General features: G+C 44.2%; 2 protein-coding genes across 3 annotated transcripts in view; one reads left to right on the top strand and one right to left on the bottom strand.

Annotated features, from left to right (window-relative positions):
* The window catches only part of LOC115471305 (phosphatidylcholine-sterol acyltransferase-like), a 76,152-nt gene extending 69,862 nt beyond the window's left edge, over positions 1-6,290 (bottom strand). The window contains exon 1 of the mRNA XM_030205006.1: positions 6,251-6,290. Within this exon, the coding sequence (XP_030060866.1) occupies positions 6,251-6,290 (40 nt within the window). The remainder of the gene's footprint in view (positions 1-6,250) is intronic.
* Positions 6,291-7,583: 1,293 nt separating this feature from the next.
* Positions 7,584-18,976, top strand: part of LOC115470450 (anoctamin-10-like) — a 93,138-nt gene continuing 81,745 nt past the window's right edge. For both annotated transcript variants that reach the window (XM_030203641.1, XM_030203639.1), the window contains exon 1: positions 7,584-7,822. The gene's annotated coding sequence lies outside the window, so the exon portion shown is untranslated. The remainder of the gene's footprint in view (positions 7,823-18,976) is intronic.

The raw sequence follows: 18,976 nt of genomic DNA, 5'->3' as shown, positions 1-18,976 counted from the left end.
AGATCACTTGGGTTGAATAATATTTCTTTTTACCTTTAAGAATGGTGTTCTTATAATAGCAAGCCTATGACTTATATTTCTTGAGGCTGGACAAGTGCGACGTTTGCGCTAAATACTTTCTGTATGTCTAAGCTGGCTTTTTAGAAGTTGTGGATCTTGGCTAAACCAGACATTCCTTTGATGCCTTTGTTTTGAAGATGTTTGAATTTTTAGAGGGGCTAATTGGTTATAAATCTTGGAAAGTTCTAAGTTCCAGAGAAGGGTCTAGTTTTCAAGGGATTCAGAATGAAACTTCTCAAGGGTTAAGGGGACTGCATCAGCAAAAGCCTCAAATGTGAGATTTTTCGTATCTCAGTAACAATGTTGGATTTCCTTCACCAATGTTGCAATGGAGTGAAAAGAGACATCAATTTTAATATAGTAGCGGTCCATCTAGGGTTTAGGAATTGGATAAGAAGCATGTGAGGTGGTAGCAGCTGCAGAGGGAGATAAGAACACATCTAATGTGTGGCCAACCTGATGCTTGGGATAGAGAATATGTTGTTGAAGGGAAAGATCTTGGAGATCATTAAATTCCTCACTAAAAGGAGCATAATGATTGTCTAAGTGAATATTTAGGTTTCCTAAGATAATCAGATACGATGAGGTCAATCAATGTTGGTGTGAACTCATTGTAGTGTTTGAAGGTGGGGAAATTGGTGCACGAAAACATAGAAGTAAATTGAGTGAGGTAGTAAAGTTGGTGTTCTAAATTAGAGGGTATCTAACGGGGCTGGTGTAGCCGTTGCCAAGAGGTGGATTGAAAGTTTGGAGGACCTCTTTTAGCTGGTCTGCTTCGATGAAGGGTTAAGAAACCAGTTGGGGTTGCTTGCATAAGAAAAGAGAGGTCAGAATCAGTCAATCATGTCTCTGTGAGGCATAGTATGTCTAGCAAGTTGTTTAATATGAGATCCCATCTTACCTAGGAGTAGGCAGTAGGTCGCAGTAGGGAATTTGAGAAAAAGGGGGTATAGTTGGATGGGAGGACAATAAGAGCACCCAAGAAAGAAGGGAGAGCACCACAAGCCACATAATAAATCTGAGATCTAAAGGGTCTGTGTGCTTCTCAGTGCATGCACTAAGAAGCATGTCCTGCTCCTTGTAGACACACCTTAGGCATATGCTGCAGTTTGAGCTTGTTCTCCCTGGACTTCAGATCTCATAGCAAGATAACTGCAGTGACATACTGGTTACATTGCTGATCCAGCCTTTTTAAAGCTCAGAAAGCTCTAATAGAGATTTCTGTATATGTCCCTAGGCTCACGCCCTACTGTAGTGTATATAGGACACAGCTCTCTTGTTTAGTCCGTGGTTGAAACATGACCCGCATTGCCTTTCAGTCCCTTCAAGAAAATGCTTAGTCTGATACTAATTCCTTATGTTTTCCTTTCAGTTTTTCTTTAAATTTCTATTTATTTTTTCTACTACTTTCTTTTATTTTCAATTTTTAAAATTAATTTAGTGGAGGTTTTTGTCTTCCATGTTGGTGTCTTAAACTTGTACACAGAAGATGTCTAATTTTATTCCGTACGTTCAGTGCTTGAAAAGTTTTGGTCAGCAGCCCTGCTTAGACCAATGTGCTGAGTTTCAGTGCATGTCACCAAAGACTATTCAGTTAACAATCCTGAAATTAAAGGATTATCTTCAATTTCAAACCTGTGATAAAATATCAACATCAGGTTTTACTAACAAGATACTTTCTGTTAGTTCTATTGGGCGTCAGACTGCTTCATCAGCTGTTCCGACAGTCAATGCAGGATTGCTTGTTTCTGCTCTCTCCCGTGCAGTGCCACTGGGAGATCAGGATCATGTTTATAGTGGCATTCAGAGCAAGTTTGGTGCCAAGCCAACTGCTGACATCGGTATTCACGACTTTGACATGGATGTGCATAGACATCAGGAGGCAGTCATTGGAATTGAGAAGAGAACCTCAATACCGAAGCCCATGGTGAATTAATACTTGTTTATGCTCTCTCCCATGCGGTGCCGCTGGAAGATCAGGATCAAGTTTTCACTATGGTTCAAGGTGCCGCAGTAGTGATATTAAGCAAACCTCTCTCCTGGCTTTGAGCGTCTACACTGAAGGGGGTTGTCTACAAAAGAGTAACATCTGCCCCCTGTATGAGGAAATCTTTGTTTGAGATAAAATCACCAAACTCATCGACAGCATAACGGAGGGATGTTCTATGGCCATCCATATCTTCCAGTAGGATGCCATCTTCAGTATTTCTGCAATGTTTGGAGAGCCATCATTACAGACACTTGGGTACTGATAATCATTCAGGATAGATACAACTCTAGTAGAGCAAATACATCTGCTAGAAGTATAGGTGTCCAAATTTGTAGCAGCACAGGCAATCGAAAAGTGCATCCCACCGAAAGGAACACTGGGTTTTACTTCAGATATTTCCTTATACCAAAGAAGAAAGGGGGATTTTTCTGTGCGATTCTGCCCGGATCTCCGAAAGCTCAACAAATATATCAACATAAAAAATTTCGGATATCCAAACTACCTACCATCCTTCCATTATTGCAATGCAATGTATGGCTCATGTCTGTGGATTTACAGGATGCACATCTTCATTGTTCCAATTCATCAAATATCAAAATAGTGCCTATGTTCTGGTTAAAAATCACTATTAGTACTGAGTACTTCCATTTGGTCTGACTTCAGCACTACGAGTATTCACAGCAGTGACCCATCTTCATCGGAGTGGACTAGTCGTATTCCCATATTGGAATGACTGATTAATTCTAACCCAGATATCAAAAGATGCCTTTCATGCATTGCAGGTTACTGCTTGTCTCCTAAACAGCCTTGGGTTTTTCTCACAATCATTGGAAAGTCACATTTACAGCCAGTGCAAAACCTGAAGTATATAGGAGCTCATATCATCACTCTTTTACCTCTTGCATAATTAACACTCTCACGAGCACAGACTATTATCGCACAAGTACCACATGCATGTTCTGATGACCAGAGTCCTTCTCCCATTGTTGGGCCACATGGCAGCAACACTCCGTGTTCTACTTCTGGCAAGGTTTCACATCAGACAGTTACAGTGGCACCTAAGGGATCGGTGGTCACATCTCGATCAGCCATTGACAGCCAAGATACAAATTACTCTTCACCTCAAATGATAATTTCAGTGGTGGACAAGAAATCTTGGTCAGAGTGCCTTTTCAACCTTTGACTTCCTCCATATTACTGATGACAGAGGCTTCTAAACAAGGCTGGAGAGCTCATCTGACACAACATATGACCCAGGGTAGTTGGTGAAAGAACAGGTGCAAAGCATCAATCTGTTACAACTGAGAGCCATTTGACTAGATCTTTGTGCTTTCCACAATGATTTGACAAATCAAATAATTCACATACAGATGGGCAATCAGGTTTCCATGTATTATGTCAACAAGCAGGCTTGAAACCATTGTGCAGGAAAGCATTTGCATTTGGACAATTGTTCTCAACCTCAGTTCCACTATCATAGTGTCATACCTCCTGCAGAATCTCAACACTCTTGCTGATTCACTCAGCAGAAATCTTCAACCTCACGAGTGGTCTATTAAGGCCACAATTATATTTTCCCTATTCCAGAAGTGGGGATACACCACTATCAACCTGTTAGCATTATCAAACATCACCAAACATCTCAGAATAGTGTAGCAATCGATGCTTTCCAAATATCCTGGAGTCAAGACCTCCTGTGTGCATATCCTTCAATACCTCTCATTGCGTAAACTTTTCAAGAGGTGCAATGGGATTCAGTTCATGTGATCTTCATCACACCATACTGGCTCAGGCAGTCATGGTTCCTGATAGTGCTCATCATGTCTATTTATCCACCAGTTTTCTTACCGAAACAGCCGGCTTTGAACCCAGAATCAAGGCCAACTTCTGCACCCAAACCTTCAGTCCTTGAATTTAGTAGCTTGGCTTCTCTGTCTTTCTCATTTCTCCAGGTGTTTTGGGGGTTCTTCTTGGGTCTAAGAAAGATTCAGCCAGCAGATCATATACAGATAAGTGGCATCAATTTGCTGTGTGGTGTTCTTCTCATAACTAACATCCTCTAACCTGTAGGCTATCTCGAGTCCTTGACTATATATTGCCTTTATCAAATAGTGGATTGTCTTTTTCAGCAGTACAATTACATCTTGTTGTGTTATCCATGTTTCAAGCATCCTATAATGAAACATATTTTGAGAGATTTGATATATCTTTGTCCTCCTTTTCAGCCTCCTCCATTAGCGTGGGATTTGAATCTCATACAAACAGTCCTCACTACCTCTCTGTTTAAACCTATCCAATCGGTACAACCTAGGCTTCTAGATTAGATAACATTTTTTCTGATTACCATCACGTCAGCAAGATGTATTAGTGAGATTCATTCACTAGCTCACTATGAACTGAGTAATTCTTTTTTTCTTATCCACTACCGGGTTGACGACACTTCTGGGAGTTATGTGGAAGGGGTCAAATGCCGTGTTCATGGCCAGTTGGCAGCTGGACCTGGGAGTCAGTGATCTCAAAACAATTGTTTTGAATTCCTCCTGAATAGCTACATATCAACTAATTACTGCAGGTGTCAGTTGTTGCCAGGAAACCAGAGCAATACTAATTAATGCAGGTCTTTACCTGCCAACATTTACTAGGGTCATAGGAGCCAACTTTTCAAAATGATTGGGGGTGCTTAATTTTTTTTTTTTTACAGGTGGTGCATTTGTCCCCCCCCCCCCCTCTCCTTGCCCCCCTTCAAGTTCCAGCCCCCTCCCTCTGAGTTCCAGCCCCTCCCTCCCTCTGACTCGAGTTCCAGCCCGACCTCTTCTCCCACTCCCACAACAGTCCCTCGCCTGCCCCCAGGGCCGTGCCTAGGGTCTGTGGCACCCCCCCTGCAGACTATCAGTTGGCGGCGGTGCCCCTCCTCCCGGTGAAAATGATCGCTCACCACTTGCCACACTGACAGGAATTGTCAGCAATATTCTTAGAAACAAATTGCTATACATTGCAAAATAAGATAGCAGATGTAAATTCTCAAAGTGGACATATTCCAAACACTAAAATGAAAATAAAATGATTTTTTTCTATCTTTGTTGTCTGGTGACTTTCTTTTTCTGATCATGCTGGCCCAGTATTTGATTCTGCTGCTATCTGTCCTCTTAACTCCGTTTCCAGGACTTCCTTTCCATTTATTTCTTTCCTTTCCTCCTTCTTCATTTCTGGTCCTCAGCTTCTGCCTATTTTCTTCATCCATGTGCAGTTTTTCTCCTCTCTTCCTTTTCCCTCATTTCATCTCCTTCATCTCTCTTCCCTCCCCTCTATGTCCAGCAATTTCTCCTCTCTCCCTGAGCCCTGCCCTCCCATCCATGCCCATCCATGCTCCTTTGTCCCCTGCCCCCTCCATTCATCCCTATCCAGCAATTCCCCTCTCTCCCTGAGCCCTGCCCTGCAATCCATATCCATCCATGCCCATCTGTCCCCTCCATTCATCCCTATCCAGCAATTCCCCTCTCTCCCTGAGCCCTGTCCTCCCAATCCATGCCCATCCATGCTCCTCTGTCCCCTGCCCCCTCCATTCATCCCTTTCCAGCAATTCCCCTCTCTCCCTGAGCCCTGCCCTCCCATCCATTCTCCTCTGTCCCCTCCATTCATCCCTAATTCCCTATCCAGCAATTCCCCTCTCTCCCTGAGCCCTGCCCCTCCCATCCATGCTCCTCTGTCACCCTCCATTAATCCCTATCCAGCAATTCCCCTCTCTCCCTTCCATGACCCCCCCCTCGCATCCATGCTCCTCTGTCCTCCCGCTCCCATCATGTCCCAGTTGGCCTGGCCCGCCCTCTTCTCCTCTCCCCCTTCGCATCCATGCTCGTCTCTCCCCTGCCCTCCCGCTCCCATTGTTCAACTGCTCGCCCTCTTCTCTCACCCCAACATCCCTTTTCTTTTTTTTCTTTTTAAATTTACCTCCGTGGCGGTCCAGCAGCGCAGCGTCAGTGAAGGAGGCGGCGCTCCCGACGTCTCTAGCCTTCCCTTCGCTGTGTTCCGCCTTCTTCTGACATCATTTCTGGACCCCCACGGAGGTAAATTTAAAAATAAAAAAAAAGAAAAGGGATGTTGGGTGGGGGGAGAAGAGGGCGGGCAGTTGAACAATGGGAGCGGGAGGGCGAGCGAGGTGAGCATGGTGCGGCCCCCCCCTGCCATGCTTACCCCACTTACCGTGTTGGTACGGCCCTGCCTGCCCCTCATCTTCCTGCATGCCGCCCATAACTTAAAAGTCATCTTACCGGGGTCTTAGCAGCAGCAGTAATGAAAGGCGAGCACGAGGCTCGGCAAGTCAGCGCTAAGTTCAGCCTGCCTTTCCTTCTCGTTGCTCTCAGCTCTGCCTCTGGTCCTACCCTTGCGGAAACAGGAAATGAGGGCGGGACCAGAGGCAAAGCTGAGAGCAACGAGAAGGGAAGGCAGGCTGAACTTAGCGCTGACTCGCCGAGCCTGCTTGTACTTGCCTTTCACTACTGCTGCCGCTGGGACCCCGGTAAGATGACTTTTAAGTTATGGGCGGCATGCAGCAAGGCGAGGGGCAGGCGAAGGACTGTTGTGGGAGTGGGAGAAGAGGTCGGGCAGCGGGCTGGCTCCTGTCCTGGGGAACTTCCGGTTCTGGTGGGGAAATATTGGTGGTGCTCAAGCACCCATGGAGTCAATGCTAATGACTAGGGTACTGTGCTGTAATACTGTAATTTATTACTGTTCTAGAACGTTAACTAAGTATGGGCATTTACACTAACTATAGGGCTGGTGTAAGTGCTTGTGCCTTAAATGTAAGTTGGAACAGAATTAGGTTATGCGAATAAGGTTTCCTGAGTGTGAATGTATGCTTAGTAAAGGAGAGAGAGCAGCGTTAGAGTCACAGGTGAGTAAGAGAACACCTCTTTTTCATCCCTCCCCTTTATTCCTGGAGCAACCAGTAAATCAGGTCACTCCAGTTCTTCTTCCTTAACTCCTCACTCAGAAAGAGAAAGCAGCCTCACGAGGTGCATAACATTTATAGGTTAGACTTAGAACAGGCTGATGTGAGGGTAAAGTCAAAGCCTTATGCTTTCCTATGATAGTGTGCTTCCATTTATGGTGCCTCAGGATTCAAACTTTTGTATTTTCAAGCCATGTTATGTGCTTTGTTGGAGTCTGACTTTTTTGTAGCCACTTCAAGCTGTATTTGTATGGCATCTCTGACATTTTCATCCCTTACAGACTGTATTTGATTGGAGTCTCTCGCATTTTAAGTGTGTACATCTTTAACCCACCTTAAGCAGTGAAAATTGTTGACAATCTCTCAGCCTGTATGCCTATTCTGGGAGAGTAAGCGTGCCCGTGTTTTCATGCTTCACAGTGAAATAGGCTGCACAATCGCTTCCAAAACTGTCAGGGTGTAGGACCCAGAAAGCCAAATTCCACTTTAAGCTTAGAGCAGCAATAACCAGATTTTCCAGAAAACTTGCCCCTCCTCTAAGTGCAGGCATTCCATCTTTCTGGAAGGTATGCCTCAGCACTTGCAAGGCCACTGGAGAGGGAAGAAACAGGCACTTTCTATGCAAAGACATCAGCCCCGCCCGGTGCTTAGCGAATGTCTTGGAGAAAGGTACCCTTACCTGTCCTAATCAGGCTGACTTTTCTAATAGTATTCAGGCACATACGTGGTGGGGTGAAGACATAAAGCAGGCTAGCAAGAAAACTTCCAACACTGTGAATGAGCAACGAGAGAAAGCCAATTCATGAAGAAATAGGACAATCCAGGTGAGGCTGTTTTTATTTGGCTAGTTTGTTCAAAGTCATTTAGTTGTGTGACCTTTTCCAGCTCAGCAGAGAACACCAGGATTGGTTAGGGAAGTCGCTCTGAAACTCGATGAATGTTTAAGTACATACTACTGAAAATGTGGTCACATTTGTTTGTCCCACAGCTTTGAAAGATCATATCAGGTCAGGAACAATATTAGCAACAGTCCCCACAGAACAGAGATTTTGCAACTCGCTGAAGGAGTAATTTTACAACTTTTATAATTTACTAGTAAAAAAGGCCCATTTCTGTTGTGAAGGAAACGGGCGCTAGCAATGCTTCCTCCCCCCCTGCGCATCACGCAAGCCCCGCCACCCACAACCCCCAATAGTAACAGTGTGTGGCCGCTACTGCTTCTCCTGTTGAGCAGCAGCGGCGGAAAAAAAGGACAAAAACGGGGGGGGGGGAAAAAAAACAACCTGAAAAACGCGGCTCCGTAGACAGCCATCTGTCATTGGCTGTCGTCTCTGCAGCCGGTCCTCCTCTCCCCTCTGACGTCGCAGCGCTCCTCTGGGGTCTTCCTCCAGGGGCAGTGACGTGCAGGGGAGAGGAGGAGCGGCTGCGCAGATGGCTATCTACGGAGCTGCGTTTTGCAGTTTGTTTTTTGTTTCGGCTTTCTTCTTTCTTTTTGTACCGGCTGGTGGGGGTTGCGGGTGGCGAGGTCTGGACTTGGAGAGGACAGGGAGGGTGGCGGCGGGTTTTCCAGGGCGGTTAGGGTGCATGGGTGGTTCGGAACTCCGAGGTTGGCAGCCACTGTGTAGCGATTCCTAGGCAGGGGAAGGAGTAGGGAAACACGCAGGGTTGCCAGGTGGAAAATTTTTTTCCAGCCCGATCGAGCCCAAAAAACAGCCCAAAACCCGCCCAAACACAAACCCCGCCCCTGACACCCCCACCCCCGCGTCATCACGCCCGCCCCCGCCGTCATCAACCCCGCCCCCGCCGTCACTGGCCCCGCCTTCCACGTCACCGGCCCCGCCTCCCCGTCATCGGCCCCGCCTCCCACGTCATCGGCCCCGCCTCCCCGTCATCGGCCCCGCCTCCCACGTCATCGGCCCCGCCTCCCCGTCATCGGCCCCGCCTCCTACGTCATCGGCCCCGCCTCCCACGTCACTAACCCCGCCCAAAACGTCATTAACCCCACCCAAAAACGTCACTAACCCCGCCCCCCCGCGGCCGAAAAAACCGCACTGAAGGCCAAAAACAGCCCAAAAAACCGCAACCCGCCGCGGGCAAAAATTTCCCGCGGCGGGTCGCGGAAAACCGCCCAATTGGGCGGTAAAACCGCCCACCTGGCAACACTGGAAACACGCTCCATGTGTTTCCCTACTCCTCCCCCTGGCTGCTACTCCTCCTCCTGGCTGTGTGGCTATTTGCTGCCGACATCAGTTTGATCTACTCCATGAAGCAGACCACATCCGGCGTAATCCACGGTTCCAGGCAGCCTCAGAACGTTGGAGGTGAGAATTATTATATAGGATAATATCTGTCTGTTTTCTAAAAAACCAACATAGGTGCTGCCTATGTGTCTTTTATAAAATGGGCACTTACAATAATGCCTAATAGTGTACAATTAACACCTGTTGTGTAGCAGGTGTAAATGTGTACCTGTATTTTCTGGGGGCAATTCTGTAAAATGGTTGCCTAGAGGATGTCAAATTGGACCCTATACCATAAAGAAAATGGATGCTTACTTTTCTCTTTAGCTGACTACCGTAGTAGGGTATATATACACGTATACGTTTAGGTGCAAGCACTCATGCAGCCATAGAGCTGGTATAAATGCTTGTGCCTGGATTCTAGTAATTTTCCTGTGGATTACTGTCTTGTAATATGTGTGCATCCCATCCATATTCCAGCCAGACTCTGCCCATATGTACCCACCTTAAAAGTAGACATTATATTTACTCACCATGTTATAGAACAGCACGTGCCGGCATCTTGGCATTTGCACAAATATGTGCTAGGGATGCATTTAGATTAAAATTTTAAATTGCGATTAAATGCACAATTAAAGCCTGTTTATTTATTTCACACTGTGGTCCTTGTGACTCTGGGCAAATCACTTAATCCTCCACTGCCCCAGGTATAAAATAAGTACCTATATGTAAACTGCTTTCATTGTAACCACAGGAAAGCAGTATATCAAATCCCACCTCCCTTCCCTTACCTAAAGGACTGATAATCTCCCTCCTTTCCACCCCCAGATCCAACATCTCTCCTTTTCATAGTTCCTGAAGATTGGAGGGTGGCCAATGTGATGCTGATTTTTTAAAAAGGGTTCTAGGGGTGATCCAGGAAATTATAGACCGGTAAGCCTGATGTCGGTGCCGGGCAAAATAGTGGAAACTATTATAAAGAATAAAATTACAGAACACGTAGACAAACATGGTTTAATGGGACAGAGTCGTAGTAAATGATGGCAGATAAAGACCTGAACGGTCCATCCAGTCTGCCCAACAAGATAAACTCATTTTACATGGTATGTAATACTTTATATGTATATCCGAGTGTGATTTGTCCCTGCTTTTCTCAGGGCACAGACCGTAAAAGTCTGTCCAGCACTGTTCGTGTACTAACAGTTCTGAAGCCAATGTTGAAGCCCCTTAAAATTTACACTCCAGCCCCTCCTTATCTATTCAGTCACGATCAGGGCACAGACCGTAGAAATCCACCCAGCACCGGTTGTATTCTCCAAATACCGGTGTCGCCACCCAATGTCCGCTAAGATTCCATAGATCCATTCCTTCTAAACAGGATTCCTTTGTGTTTATCCCAAATTTAATAACCGCCACAAAATTGAGATCTTGGGGTCTGAGACTTGAGCTTTGGCAAAATATTTGCACGCTAACTGTACTGCTGCGTACTGCGGTATATTGGTATACAGGGTATACGTCAGAGATTCTATACATTTTAATCAGATGTTGGACCACGTGACTCTGGAGGGGATAGACCATGTCTACCTGGTGGGTCTTGACGTGGTGGCCCTGTATACCAATATACCACAGAACGCAGCAGTACAGTTAGCGTGTGAATATTTTGCCAAAGCTCAAGTCTCAGACCCCAAGATCTCAATTTTGCAGCGGTTATTAAATTTGGTTATTTGCCACAATTATTTTGAATTTCAGGGGAATTTTTATATTCAAATGAGTGGAGTAGCAATGGGTGCTACCATCGCACCGTCACTGGTATGTCTTTACATGATGCAATTCGAAGAAAATCATGTATATACCTCTGTATTTTATAGCAATATTTTTCTCTGGAAGAGGTATATTGATGATGTCATTCTGTTTTGGAAGGGGTCTGAGAGTGACTTGGTGACATTTATTGATTATCTTAACATAGTGGATGCTCATATTAAATTTACAGCCAGGATTCAGGTGACTAAGATGGAGTTCTTGGACATTAAAATCAGAAAATTATTGAATGGAAGATTTGATACTACCATCTTTAGGAAGGAGACCAACAGGAACACCTTGCTGCACTATTCTAGTTTCCATGATGCAGCATTGAGGAAGGGTGTTCCTGTCGGTCAGTTCCTCAGATTGCGACGTTTATATTCCTGTATTGGGGAATTTAAAGTTCAATCACGTATTATGATGGCACGATTTTTACAAAGAGGGTACCCATTAGGGGTGCTTAAGAGAGCATTTAAAAGGGCTCTATATTCTCACAGACCCTGGTTGTTTCTACCGAGGCAAAAGGACACATGCAATTCTTTGGCATGTGTGCTGCCCTATTCTTATAACACTCCCCAGATAGGATGCATTATTCATAAGTACTGGCATGTTCTTGCTGTGCATTGGGTGTTCGCCGAGCATCCTAAGGTGGCATATAGATGGAAACCCAATTTGAGGGAAATGCTTAAGAGACCAATCCCTGACTTTTCTGTGGGTCTGCATTCCCCATGTGGGAAATGCATATATTGCAGACACTCTTTGACAACCAGTAGTTTGCCCATTCCGGGGTCTTCCAAGAAATTTTATTTAAAGAACAGGACTACATGCATTAGTGATCAAGTTGTGTATTGCATTATGTGTCCCTGCCACTGTATTATGTTGGACACACGAAACGTCAGCTGAAACAAAGATTGGCAGAGCATATATGCAACATTAGACATCAAAGGAAAGAGACTCCTTTGGTGTCTCATTGGTTGTTAAAGAATCATCTGCTGGAGGATCTTAAATGCGTGGTCTTGTTTCAGGTGACGTTGTCTAGAGGAGGTGATATTACCGAGGCACTGATGACGATTGAGCAGTGGTATATTTTTTCTTGGAATACGGTGGCCCTGAATGGACTAAACATGGAGGTTGAGTGGATTTAGGGTACATTTCCCTTTAATAGTTGGAAGGGGCAAGGTTAAGACACGTGTATTTAACCTCGGTAGTAGAATGTGAGGGCATGAAGCCTGAGGATCGGATATCCGGGACTTTGACTGGACGGCAATCCCGTTGATAAGCAGTTATAAGTAGTTTTAATATGCTGTATGATTAAATGAAGTTAATATTGAAATGGCTATTTACGAAAGGTGGTTATGATGATGACTAGTGTTGTTGGGTGTTTGCAGAATACATGGGAAGTAGTCATCCTGAAGAAGAGTAGCACGAAATGCGGTCACGCATTGAGGAACTGAGGAGTTCTTGGTGTTTTTGTCAATTTTAAATGTACTGAAGGAAGCTCTCCCGTATGTTGGATTATTGTTGAAAAGACAGTGCATTGAGATTATTCACAGCAAGTCAGAGCATCCTGTGGAAAGAGAGCTTGTGGAAATAAATTCACTGAGGATGTAAAGTTTGTTATGAAATTGCCAACTTTGAACCAACAGTGCTGTTTCATCAAGGACTGATATGTTTCTATGTTTTTTTAATGGCGCATGGGAGTCCTAAATGGAGTCATCAACAGTTACAAGTTAAAGATATATCACAACAGTTGGGTCATGGAGTAAAGTACACTAAAACCATGGAGGATTGATAGTTGTTTACAGTGTTTTTCATCAAAAAGAAGCTTTGAAGCTGTGCCTCTTTAAAGACTTTGTGTGCGTATGATGACAGAAAAATAATAAGGGGGTGCTCATTAGGTGGCAATTGAATTTAAACTTTCTGAAACCTAGATAGGTAATATTTTATTAGGATGTGAAGACAGTGAATGATGATATTGTTCAAATGTGATGATTTAGTCGTGATGTGTTCACAGTGTATGTATAACAACTTGTCGTGTACAATATTCACGGGGGATTGAGCTGACTCAGTAATTAGGGGTTGTATGTTTGTTGGGAGTGGTTTGTTATAATAAAACAACTTTGATATTCAAACAAATGTCTGGAGCACATTAAATAAGACAGTATTATATTGAGTGCTCTGGTTGTGAATAGTTTACCCTCTTTTTCTTTGAGTAGACTTTAATTAAATTTTAACTGCCAGACCCTCGACCATTCTTCTAACTTTCGGAGATCCCTTCTCATCGTTTCTACTCCCTCCAGGGTATCCACTCTATCGGCTATCTTTGTGTCATCCGCAAAAAGGCACACCTTTCCTTCCAAACCTTCAGCAATATCTCTCGCAAATATATTAAACAAAATGGGCCCCAGCACCGACCCCTGAGGAACCCCATTGCTCACCATCCTTTCCTCCGAGCAAATTCCATTTACCACCACCCTCTGCCACCTGTCGTTCAACCAATTTTCTATAGAGTTCACCACTTTCGGTCCTAAGTTCAGCTTATTCATGAGTCTTCTGTGGGGGACTGTATCAAAGGCTTTGCTGAAATCCAAGTAGATTACATCTACTTGGGAATCAGCATGGGTTCAGCCGAGGGAAGTCTTGCCTCACCAATTTGGTTTATTTCTTTGAAGGCATGAATAAACATGTGGACAAAGGTGAGCCGGTTGAGGTATTTATAAATGATACGGAAATAGGAACGACAAGTGAGGTGATTAAATTTGCAGATGATTCAAAACAATTCAAGGTTGTTAAAACACGTGTGGACTGTGAAATATTGCAGGAAGACCTTAGGAAATTGGAAGACTGGGTGTCCAAATGGCAGATCAATAGAAATCAAACAAAATAAAACATGGAAAAGAAAATAAGATGATACCTTTTTTATTGGACATAACTTAATACATTTCTTGATTAGCTTTCGAAGGTTGCCCTTCTTCGTCAGATCGGAAATAAGCAAATGTGCTAGCTGACAGTGTATATAAGCGAAAACATTCAAGCATTACTATGACAGTCTGACAGGGTGGGAGGATGGGGTGGGTAGGAGGTATGCATGGGGACATCAAAGCATATCATTGATATTCTAACAGGATGGGTGTGGATAGGTGAGGGGTGGGGTGATCAACAGAGAAATACAGCTTTATGGTTTATAATGGGCTAGGAACCCCAGATCCTTGTTAAGTCCTTTCTGTTGGGTGTTAAAATATTCAATCATTCTGACTTCAAAGGTCTTACGTTCTTGTATGGTTTTAAAGTTACCTTTCAGGATTCGCACTGTGAAGTCACTGGTACAGTGTCCTGGTCCTGTAAAATGGTGACCAACAGGGGTGGGAGCCCTACTGGCACCAGTATTGTTCATGTGATGTCTATGTAAATTGAATCTTGTCTTAAGCATCTGGCCTGTTTCTCCAATATAGCATCCTTCGTTACATTTTTTACACTGAATGATATATACCACATTGGAAGATGAACAAGTGAAAGATTCCTTTATGTTGAATATCTTTCCTTTGTGGATGACTGTGGGGTCCTGTGAAATATTTTGGCATAGTTTGCAACTGGATAAATTACAGGGGAGTGTGCCCTTCTGTTCCTTTTCAGTCTGTGATGGAAGTTTACTTCTGATTAGAGAGCTGCACGGCTTCCGTCCCCGCGGGAATCCCGTGGAACCCGCAGGATTCCCGCAGGGACGAAGGCAGTTCCTGCGGGGTTCCCACGGGGATGGAAGCAGTTCTACGGGGTTCCCGCGGGGACGGAGGCAGTTCCTGCGGGGTTCCCGCGGGGATGGAACCAGTTCTGTGGGCTTCCCGTGGAAGTGTAAGCTGCACCTGCACCAGCCTCTCATCTACCGAATACCAATTTATTTGAGTGCTGTCTCCTCCTCCTCCTCCTCCTTCCATTAAGGAGGTGGTAGAGTCTCAAAAAGGCGTGGGATGAACACAGAGGATCTCTAATTAGAAAATGGAAGTTATATAAAAGCTAACCTTAAATGGCTGCATGTGTGTGGATGTGTCAAGTGACGCTTAGATGGCGACTCTGGCTGTGATGAACTAGGGCTGATACCTGGCAGACTTGTATGGTCTGTGTCTCATACATGGCAATCTGGTGTAGGATGGGCTGGAAAGGGCTTAGACAGCAACTTCAGTGGCTGGAACATGAGGACAGTGCTGGACAGACTTTTACGGTCTGTGTCCCACAAATGAGAACATGAATAGGCTGGAGTGGGCTTCGATGGCAACTCCAGCAGTTGGAACATAAGGATGGGGCCAGATAGACTTCTGTGGTCTTCGTTCCAGAAACACGAAAGAAAGACCATAATCAAGTATATAATATCACACTTGTTGATTTAATGATGAATTGATCATGAGTGTGACTATTGGGCAGAGTGGATGGACCGTTCAGGTCTATTTGCTGTCACTTACTATGTTACTATTAATCCTCTTTGCTCCCAGGCTGGTGCACAGACCTCAGCTCTGACACAGGCACGAGAATCAGATGTCACCTGACCTACTGGCGCGTGCATGTGGCGGCCTCTCAGCACCCACTGCCAATGGATCAGAGACAAATCTTACATGTGCACACCAGAGTGTTCCAAGTTCCAACTTCCGTTCCTTCCTTGCCTACAGTGCTGTGGCTCAAATCCAGAAAGAGACTGAGGGAGCTGACTGGAACTTTCTTTTATGTACTTTTAAATTCTTACGGGGATGGGTGGGGATGGGTTAAATTCTTACGGGGACGGGTGGGGACGGGTTGGGGTAGTTTAAATTTTTGCGGGGATGGGCGGGGACGGGTAAGATTCCAGTGGGGACGGGTAAGATTCCAGCAGGGACGGGCGGGGATGGGTAAGATTTCTGTCCCCGTGCAACTCTCTACTTCTGATTAGCTTGTGTTTTAAGTTGGGTGGCTGTCGGAAGGCCAGTATTGGTGGGGATGGGAATATCTCTTTCAGTAATTCATCCTCCTGGAGTATAGGTTGTAGATCTCTTATGATTTTCCTCAGTTTTTCCAGCTCTGGATTGTATGTCACTACAAGGGGGATTCTGTCTGTGGATTTTTTCTCCTTGTACTGTAGCAGATTCTCCCTGGGTGTTTTGAGGGAGGAGGCAATATTCTTGGAGATTATTTTGGGGTTGTAGCCTTTCTGTTTGAAGGATGCAGTCAGGCTTTTAAAGTGTCTGTCTCTGTCCCCTGGGTCAGAGCAGATACGGTGGTATCTTATGGCTTGGCTGTAAATGATGGATCTTTTTGTATGTGAAGGATGGAAGCTGGAGTTGTGGAGGTAGCTGCATCTGTCTGTGGGTTTCTTGTATATAGATGTTTGTATACAGCCATCACTGATTGAGACCGTGGTGTCCAAAAAATTGACTTTTTCTGGGGAGTAGTCAATTTTGAATCTGATTGTAGGATGGTATGTATTGAAGGCAGAATAAAATTGTTTCAGAGTTTCTTCACCCTCCCTCCAAATCATAAAAATGGCATCGATGTACCGGTAGTATTTTAGAGGTTTGGTCCAGTGTGTATTCAGAAATGACTCTTCGAGCTAAGCCAAAAAAAGGTTGGCATATTGGGGTGCTGTCCTGGTGCCCATCGCAGTGCCCATTATTTGTAGATAGATATCATTGTTAAAGCGGAAGTAGTTGTGAGTTAAAATAAATTTGATTAATTTTGTAATAGTTTCTGGTGATTATTGATGGTCCAGTGTGGATTTTTTTAGGAGTCTTCCACATGCAGCTATGCCATCTGCATGTGGAATGTTGCTGTATAGTGATTCTACATCCATCGTGACCAGAAGGGTGTTAGGTGGTAGTTGCTTGATATTTTTCAATTTATTCAGAAGGTCTGTGGTGTCTTGTATGAAGCTGTTAGTTTTGTGTACGAGAGGTTTCAGAATTCCCTCTATGAATCCAGATATTTCTTCCGTGAGTGTGCCAATACCTGATATGATTGGTCTGCCAGGGTTTCCCGGTTTGTGGATCTTGGGTAGCATGTAGAATGTGCCCACAGAAGGCTGGTTTGGTATGAGTTTCTTCAGGTGAGGTTGCGCTTGTGTAGGAAATGTTTTGATAAGGTCTTTCAGCTGTTTTGTGTAATTCTGTGTGGGGTCCTCAGTTAGTTTCCTGTAGTATTTATTGTCTGAGAGCTGTCTGTGCCCCTCTTCAATGTATTTTTGTATGTCCATAATTACCACTGCACCTCCTTTGTCTGCGGGTTTGATGATAATGCATTCGTTAGTTTGTAGGGTTCTTATGGCCGCTCTTTCTGGTGGGATAAGATTGTACAGGATTCTCTTTTGTTTGTTGGAAAGTTGGGATTTCACCCTATGTCTGAAACTTTCTATGTAATTATCCAGCTTGTAGTTTTGTCCCTCCTGTGGGGTGAAATAAGTGTTCTTTTGTTTAAGACTGTATTCCGGTCTGTTTGGTGTCCCTTTATTATAGAAATGTGTTTTAAGGCACATTTTTCTAAAGAATTCTTCTAGGTCTGAATATAGTTGGATTTCATCTAGTTTACTGGATGGGCAGAATGAGAGCCCTTTGGAGAGCACAGAGACCTCATGCTGTGATAATTGATGGTTCGAGAGGTTTATTATCCCCATTTGGTTTGCACCTGTAAAGGTGTGATCAGTATTCCCTGGTTTGTTTGGGCTCTGATTTTCACATGCCTCAGATGTGTATCCAAGTGTCTCCAAGGTGTCTGGGGATGTTGGTTCTGCAGAGCTGTAGCTATTCAAGGATAAGCAGTTTCTCTTTCTATGATTTTGCAGGAGAGAATATAGCTTTATTTCTTTTTTGCGGATAGCAATGTATTGTTTTTCTCCTTGGATGTTATGTAGGTCCTCTTTAAGTTGGTTCACAAGGTGTGGATGTAATTCCTCCATGTTCCTCATGATTACATCCCTTTGGGTTTGTATTATTCTTTTTTTCTTGTAGAGTTGATGTATAAGTTCATTTCTTAGTTTCTGACTAGTGCGTTTGCAGAGTTTCTCTGCATAGTCAGAATTGTAAGTAGTAGCCAAAGGATTTTTGATCCTCAGTCCTTTGGGAATGATGTCATTCTTCTTGTAGATTGTCAGAAAGTAAAGATGACTGTTCACTTTTGTTTCTTTTTCCAAAAGTTTGTTCAATGGCAGATGAAATTTAATGTGGACAAATGCAAGATGATGCACATTGGAAAGAATAATCCGAATCATAGTTACCTGATGCTAGGGTCCACCTTGGAGGTCAGTGCTCAAGAAAAAAAGATCTGGGTGTCATAGATAATACACTGAAATCTTCTGTTCAGTGTGTGGCGTTGGCCAAAAAAGCAAACAGGACGCTAGGAATTATTAGGAAAGGGCTGGTGAATAAGACTGAAAATACTGTAATGCCTTTGTATTGCACTATGGTGCGTCCACACCTTGAGTTTGCGTTCAGTTCTGGTTGCCGTAACTCAAAAAAGCTATAGCGGAATTAGAAAATGTTCAAGGAAGAGCAACCAAAATGTTAAAGGGGATGGAACTCCTCTCGTATGAGGAAAGGCTAAAGAGGTTAGGGCTCTTCAGCATGGAAAAGAGACAGGTAAGGGGGGATATGATTGAGGTCTACAAAATCCTGAGTGGTGTAGAGTGAGTAGAAGTAAATTGATTTTTTACTCGTTCCAAAAGTACAAAGACTAAGGGACACTCAAGGAAGTTACTTGGAAATACTTTTAAAACAAATAGGAGGAAATATTTTTCCCTCAACAAATAGTTAAGCTCTGGAACTCCTTGCCGAGGATGTGGTAACAGTGGTTAGCATATGTGGGTTTAAAAAAGGTTTGGACAAATTCCTGGAGGAAAAGTCCATAGTCTGCTATTGAGACAGACATGGGAAGCAACTGTTTGCCCTGGGATTTGTAGTATGGAGTGTTGCCACAATTTGGGTTTCT

Source organism: Microcaecilia unicolor, chromosome 5 (genome assembly GCF_901765095.1).
Source record: "Microcaecilia unicolor chromosome 5, aMicUni1.1, whole genome shotgun sequence".
Classification (NCBI taxonomy): domain Eukaryota; kingdom Metazoa; phylum Chordata; class Amphibia; order Gymnophiona; family Siphonopidae; genus Microcaecilia; species Microcaecilia unicolor.
Note: the sequence above shows the minus strand (reverse complement) of the source record. Positions and strands in the feature narration are given on the sequence as shown.